The following is an 8074-nucleotide window of genomic DNA, read 5'->3' on the forward strand; positions in this document are numbered from 1 at the left end:
CTCAAAAAATAAATAAATATTAGAACAAATAATATAAAACAACCCCCGTAATACGGGGGATAAAAACTAGTATATACATATAAAGCTTCAATGACTTCAACCCACTTGAAAATTGAAACTCATATAAACCTTTCACCTAATTGTGAACCCTATATATTATTTTATTTTTCAATAGACACTAAAACCAAACTCCAAACAAACTAAATACAATTTAAAACAAAACTAAATTGAAAAAAAAAACCGGAACCAGAAACCTAAATAAAACAAAATAATAAAACCAAAACCAAGAACAACCAAATAAAACGAAACAATATAGTAGATTAAAATAACTAAATTGGAAATGAAACAAAATTATAAAAACTAAAACTGAACAAATAAAAAATGACTATCATTAAACTTTGAAAAGAAAAACCAAACTCATTAAAGAGCACATGTATTAACAATAGAGTATATTAAAATATGTTGAATGTAATTAAGTTGAATATAATTCAATTTAATTTTATTAGCAAGACATAATAAGAATGCATTTTATTTAGAAATACATAAAACTTAAAAATTACTAATATATATAAATGGAAACTTTGGTGACGTTATAACAAGATTGGTCCACTTGGCAGTGTGCCATTGGACCAAGTTTTTTATATATTTTTTCGGGTTTTTCTTTTTGTTTTAAATTTAATAATTATATTTTTAATTATTTTGTTATGTGTTTATTTGTATTATTTTAGTTTCGATACTGACATATCGTAATGAACATAAAATAAACTGACCTAATTTACGTAGATTTACCGCATTTTGTTTTAGTTTCAGTACCAGAACGAATATAGCGAATATTGACATAATGTCAATTCTTTTATTGTTCCGACGAATGTGAAAAAAACCAACTGAATTTGCATAGACTCACCGCCAGGGATCAACAACACTTGTGTATACCAATGCTCGACGTTTACCAACCGATGCCACCCCATTGACCCATCTCAATTTTTATAACTTTTTTGTTTTGGTTCCCGTACAATAACCCACATAACATAAACCGAACGAATTCACGTCAATTTACCGCCTCAACACTTAGGACCGGTAATGCTTGTGTTTTACAAATGTTCGGATTTACCGACCTGCCCGGCGCAGCGCGCCAGGTATAAATCTAGTTGAAATATAAAGATGGAGAATAAAGATAGAGAAGAGAAGAGAAGAGAAGAGAAGGTATGTATTATGGGCTTGATGGGCTTGTAACTGAAACCCTAACTATTGGCCTGAATTAATCCTCAACTCAACCCAGAAACAACATATAGTATAAGAAGACAAACACAAAGACACTGAAACACGTTGACAAAATCTGCATCTGAATGGCGAAGTTGACGATGATGAACAGCTCTCTTCTTCTGCTTCTTGTTGTTGTGGTATCGTCATCATCATCATCATCGTCTGCGGGATCAGATTCTCCGTTCATCGTAGCCCACAAGAAAGCCACTCTCAACAGACTCAAATCCGGCTCTGAAAAAGTCTCTGTTTCAATCGATATATATAACGAAGGATCCGCGTAAGTCCAATTTTATTACAGTTAGTCTGATGTGCACTTGGGTTTTAAGTTTCTTTCTTTCTTTCTTGTTTATTGACTTGAATACATACTTTTACTATCCTCGTTTTTTTACTTCAAATACTGATTTGGTTCTTTATTATTATGATATGGTTTATAGACTTTAGACAATAATAAAGTTCTTCCGATTAAGTTTGGCAAATGAAACATACATGGATCTTGGTACCATTTACTGATCATTGTTATCCAATTTGATATAACTTCAACAATTATGAGACTTGGTTATTATTTAATGAATCTGTTTTCTTCAGCATTACCTTATATTTCAAGCTCATTGGAAAAAGATAATCACTAAATACTAATCATGATTCATATATGTTTCGTTTGCCTCATATAGTCTTAGAAGTTTAAATATACACAAGATTGGAAAACCTAACGAAAGTTGGGTGACTTAAGAGGTACAAAAAGACTTTTTTGGTGGGATACTTGGTTACTACTTACTACTGTGTGATGCTTTTCTATTTAAAAATATGAATTTGAGATGTAGTACCTGTATAGATGTGCATTTCAAGAAATAAATTGATTTTTTCTTCAACTCAACAGTCTACTAATGTGTTTTTAATCATTTTAGTCTACTAATCAGTCAAGAAATCAATGTTTCTAGTCAGTCTCCTAATGTTTTTTTAATCATTTTAGTCTACTTTTGTATATCAGTGTTTATGTTTGCTTTGCAATCAGAGTCAGCACGATGCATTATCAAGGAGCCATTTATCTCAAACTTTTGTTGTAAACAACTTAATTGTATAAAAATGTCATACATAATCTCACAATGCTTACCAACTTTTGTATACAGGACCGCATATGATGTCAGCCTCACTGATGACAGCTGGTCTTCTGAAATTTTCAAAGTCGTCTCAGGAAACACTTCAATCTCTTGGGAAAAACTTGACGTGTATGTATGGAAATCTAACGTTATGCAGAATGTTTTTCAGTAAAAGCAATATTTATATTTTATTAATGATTCTCGCAATGGTTTACTGTTTATACTATCAGCGGCGCTGTTTTATCTCACTCGTTTGAGTTGGAATCAAATGTGAAAACCGTCTTTTATAGCACCCCGGCTGTGATCACGTTCCGTATCCCCACAAAGGCTGCATTACAGGTTTGTTTACAAAGAAATTAAGTAATCTTTTTTTCAGGCATTTTATGTGCACAAAAAAATCAAAACTCAAACTGTATGCATAACCAGGGAAAACCAAATCGAATCATGAATTTGGTTTTTGGTTTGGTTATTGGCTCTACAAATTCTATTCATATTTAAACCAATTAATCAAATAATAACTGGTTTAATCGGATAACTGAATCAAATTAGTCGGCTTAATCTGTTGCATTTGATTTGGTTAGACACATTCTAATTTGGATCAATTTGGTTTTCGGATAGGGCCAAAAATATTTCAGAGCCGAAATACCGATATCCAAACCAATGAACATGTTAATTGTAGGGGCATTGATAGGGTATGTTAATCCGGTTTTGGTTGTATGGTTCGGTTTATTCAGGTTTTTGTTGTTTGAAAGTCTTAACAATAACCCGACTCTAATAATAGTTGGGTTGATTAAGTCGGGTTTCAGGTATTAGGAAATATTGGCAAAGAAGAAGCCTTTACAGTATTGACAATTTTTTTGTTTTGAGACAGACAACAAAAAAAAAACAAAGTAGAAAATAAAATTGTAGTCGCTATTTTTCTAGACAAAGTTACATAAAACATTCTTTATGTTTGTCTCTATCTTCAGGCTACATCTTTAATGTTTAAAATCACACTAGCCATTCTTTACGTTTCCTTTATATTTCACTTTTCATCCTTTATGTCTTTGTTAGAATTTTAGGTTAAGGCATGATATGTGCAAAGCATGCGAGGATACCGATCCTCTATAATAAATCTTTATAACCCTAGAACTATTGTGCGATAATATAATGTCTCTTTTTAAATTTTATAATAATAATAATAATAACAACTGTCTACATCTCAGTAAAAGTAAATGCTCTTGTGTCATTTTAATTTCTTTGTGCTACAAGTCAATTTAGAACTTTGCCCAAAGCTACAATATAGTGATAAAGCTGTACTTGTTTTATGAAGATGATAATCTGTTCAGAGTGGCAAGTATTATTTAGGGGCACAAGTGAGCCAAGGCGCTCATGAGCTACTCGAGATCAGCTCGCTAAAAGCTCAAATAGAGCCGAGCTGCTATTTAAAAGCTAATAGCACACTTATCCATTAAACGAGTTCCAGCCTGAGTTTGAGCTTGCTGATTAAAAATAAGCTTGTTTAATAAATTAGTTCGAGCTACACTTGTCTAGCTTGAGCCGGCTTGCAAGCTTATTTTAATCTATTATTTATATAATTTTTATTCATTATAGTAATTGTTAATATATTAAAAATATATGATAAAAATAAGTAAATAATTTATATTATATGTAAAAATTATATCTAAAATGTATATCATTAATATAAATTTAAGTAAAATAGGTGGTGACTAATGAACTAGTCGAGGCCGTGCCGAGCTCGAGCTTGAAAAGTTATTCATGAGTCGAGCTCGAGCTTTAAAAATAGAGCACGACGAGCCCGAGGTTGGGTTCGGCTAGACTTGTTTGCACCAATACGTATTAATTTGAGAACTTTTAGTGAAGGTAAAAAGATAAACTAAATGTGTCTAATAATTGAAGGATGGGCTAATCGGGAAAAATTTGTTTTTTGTTACTTAGTTACCTAGTTGCTTTTGTGATGTAGAAAAGCAAACACCTTCAAACCGTCTCGCGTGCATCATATTTTTATGCTTCTAATTTATTTTCAACCACTTTTATTTGTGCCATGCGTTTACATGATGTGTGATGCGCCTGAAGCGATGTAAAGATTGCATTTCTGCACATGATGCGCTCATACTTTGCATAATGCAGTTGTAATGTCGCAACATGATGTAGAGGAGGAAAAGTGTGAATTTACAACAAAGTGTGCAGAATATTCACGTATATGTTGGAACTTTTAGTGTTCTCTTAGGAGCCCTCGCATCACACATCAGATTTTTGGATCAAATGCATCAGATTGCATCACGCTATTTAAAACCAAGTTTATATAGTATTTACAAGTATACTTAACATGAAAACAGTTTTGCAAATCAATATCTAATAACATTTATGTGTGACAAAACCAATCTCTCTTATAAAGTTTAATGTGAAATGAAAAAGACACGTAAAAGGCTAGATTACCCTTGCATTTTGCACATGGCTGGTGTGATTTTTAAACACTGTAAGTAGAGGCAAATGTAAAGGATGTTTTTTTGTCATTTACTCGAACAAAAAAAATAAGCTATTGTGTAGGGATGTTAATCGGGCTTGGAATTCGGAATTCGAGTTTGGGTCATTTAGTTTTTTATGTTTGAAGTCGTTTTTGGTTGAGTTATAAATGTGGTTTTCAGTTCTCTCGGTATCAAGCCGTATCCGAAGCAAATTCAATCAAATAAACCGAATGATAATTGGTTTGGTTAGACATGTGTTTCATTTGGTTTGTTTTTTGTTAGGGTCAAAGAAGATTTAAAAATGAATAAATCGACACTTTGATTGTATATTTATTTGTATTTGCTTAATCTCACAGTATTTTGGGTTTTGCAGGAGGCTCATTCGACTTCAATTTTGCCCCTTGAAATCTTATCAGACAAACCTAAGGAGAGTGTTCTTAATCTTGTAAGTTTTTTATTCTCAAATCTTTTGGTATAGTAATTTTTCAAAAGATGATATTCATATTTGTGATATTGATTCCCCTCTTAAAACCTGCATTAGAGTATGAGAAAAAAAAGAGGGTTATATTAAAAGTTGTATATTCTCTCAAAATTTATTTGGTATACCTTAATTTCCCACAAAATTTTATAATTTTAAAAATGTAATTTTAAATTGTCTCAAAAACATTTAAAACGGGTTTAAATTGACGGACGGGTGGTAGTTCTTGGGTCCCAAATAATATTTTTATTTATCAACCCGGAGAGGTTAGGGTAACCAACTACACTCATTGAACGATTAATAATGAGAGTTAGGGGTGTGCACGGCTCGGTTCAATTATTAGCATTAACCCAACCTAACCGACCGGTTATCGGTTCGGTTCGGTTAATTTTGGTTAATAACAAGTGTCAAACTTGGGCTAAAATTTTGCTTAAAAATACATGAAATGAATGTTTAAATACATGAAATGAAGGTTTAAATATATGAAATTGAGATATTAATACATGAAACGGAGATATAAGTACATAAAAATGATAGTATTAAACTATTAATGCAATATAATACATGAAATAAAAGGAAAAAATTCTTGAAAATATTAAAAAAATGAAGTATTCGATTCGGTTTGGTTGATTTCGGTTAATTTGGTTTTCGGTTAACGATTGGCTTAAACTACTAACCCGTATAGAGCAAATGGTCGAGGCCCGATAGTCTAACCCAAGTGTCAAAGCCCAATCAGAATTTGAATAGGCCAAATAGCACTTAGACACCATAGCTGGGCTCATGCCCAACACCCGATGCTCATATGATGAGAAAACTGATCCAATATACTAAATTGGCACATGCACGTGAACCTGGCCTGATAAAAATGAGCCGGCCCAATCTAGTTAGGCCCAATAATATAACTTGGTTTATCTAATACTAGGTCCAATATTTTTTTCTCTTTTCGGCTAGTTATAAGTAGAGGTGCACGATAAAACCCGAACCCGGAACCGGACCCGAAATAAAAACAAGGAACCGGTTTTTTTAATACCCGAGATTTTAATACCCGTACCCGACCCTACCCGTAGGGTGTGGATAAGGTATGCATTTTGGCACTAAAACCCGACCCGATTTGTACCCGGTAATACCCGAACCGGTTCCATATCCGGAACCAGGTTTTCCAATACCCGATATATACCCGAAAAATACCTTAAAAATACCTCTAAAAAGTGCAAACGTTTAAAAAATCCAATCTATACTCGAAAAATACCCGGGAAAAAACCTAAAAAAACCCCGTAAATAGGGTTTTTTCAATACCCGATAATAGGGTATTTAAATACCCGGTTTTAGAATACCCGGCTCTACACCCGACCCGAACCCGATGCATAGGGTATGGTTTTAGAGACAATACCCGAACCCGACCCGATTATTACCAATACCCGGTCATAACTAAACCCGGGTATTCAAAAAACCCGATTTGTGCACCTCTACTTATAAGCTGCTCAATAGATGAAACCCGACCCATCTAGTAAACCCAATAATATTATCGATCAATTTAAATCATGTTATAGCATTAAAAAAATATAACCTGTCTTCTTTATATAAATACACTCGAACGCCAAATTATGTTTATACAATAACAATATTTGTTTGTCACTTTTAATGTTTATATGACCCAAGTGACCAACCCATATTTTAGTTTTTATAAGATTAATAAACTAAATATATTAATTATCCATATTAGGTGTATTATTTTATGTACTCGATAAATTATATAAATATGGGAATTATAAAATCACCATATAACCTACACAATTTTTAGTCACATTAACATATCCTTATGTTTATTAAACCGAACCCGATTACACAAACAAAATCGGTCATCATAAATAATCATCTTTTGCCACTTTAAACCAATATAAATAAAAATGAAGGGTATAATGGCCCCCATATTATGAATTATATCTAATGAAATTGGCAAGTATGAAATAAAGATTTTCGAACACAATGCCATTTGATAATAGTTTTACCACAAAACTAGTAATATCAAGCATACCTTTTATTTATATATATAATTGACATTTATTTTGAATGGGTATGTTTTATTATGCCGTTTGATAATTTTTATCAGGTAACAAAAATAAAATAGTTTAAAAAAGAGGTCTTGGTACAAGTGTATTGTTATATTTAAGAAACGGCGACAGGTGTAATATTATTATATTATAATTTCTAACGTATTTAATTTGTGTGCATGAATCTATCTGTGGATTGATACCGTTTCAGGCAAAGGTAAGAGGAGATACACTTGTCACCGTTCATTAATGCATCTCTATACACGTGTCTGTTGCTGAGAAAAATGAAAACATGTTTTGTGCAGAGACTGTTGGCTAGTTATGGGTCCTTGGTGTCGGTGATCTCCATCGTTGTTTTGTTTGTGTACCTCGTGGCAACACCTTCCAAGTCCGGTGCCACCAAGGGAAGCAAGAAGAAACGTTGATTACGTCACTCTTGTAATGTAATTTGTAGATCCGACCCGACCCGACCCGTTTCCTGTTTTCACTTGAGTTGACGTTGGAAGAAAAACCTCCATGTTAGGTTTTTTTAGACGTGTTGCACGAATAGTTTGTTGTTATTAAATTAAATGGATGTTATGTTTTAATACTTAGCTTTGCACTAACGTTTTGCTTTGTTTTGAAAAAGAAAATGCTTAAAATAATATACTCATCTATTGGACCGACAACCGAATACATAACTAAATTGGATTTGGACGGTTACATGATCGAACTAAA

The 8074-nt window shown here is 32.7% G+C and overlaps 1 protein-coding gene across 1 annotated transcript; it reads left to right on the forward strand.

Annotated features, from left to right (window-relative positions):
• Positions 1-1340: 1340 nt before the first annotated feature.
• LOC143529295 (uncharacterized) lies at positions 1341-7811 on the forward strand. Its single transcript, XM_077025117.1, has 6 exons — positions 1341-1540; positions 2391-2489; positions 2591-2699; positions 5202-5273; positions 7569-7574; positions 7663-7811. The coding sequence occupies exons 1-6, from the start codon at positions 1347-1349 to the stop codon at positions 7780-7782; spliced, it is 600 nt and encodes a 199-aa protein (XP_076881232.1). The 5' UTR covers positions 1341-1346; the 3' UTR covers positions 7783-7811.
• Positions 7812-8074: the final 263 nt, after the last annotated feature.

The sequence above is a fragment of the Bidens hawaiensis genome, unplaced genomic scaffold (genome assembly GCF_021521415.1).
Source record: "Bidens hawaiensis isolate Kalapana, Puna unplaced genomic scaffold, B.hawaiensis_p1.1 tig00008534_1, whole genome shotgun sequence".
In the NCBI taxonomy this organism is placed as follows: domain Eukaryota; kingdom Viridiplantae; phylum Streptophyta; class Magnoliopsida; order Asterales; family Asteraceae; genus Bidens; species Bidens hawaiensis.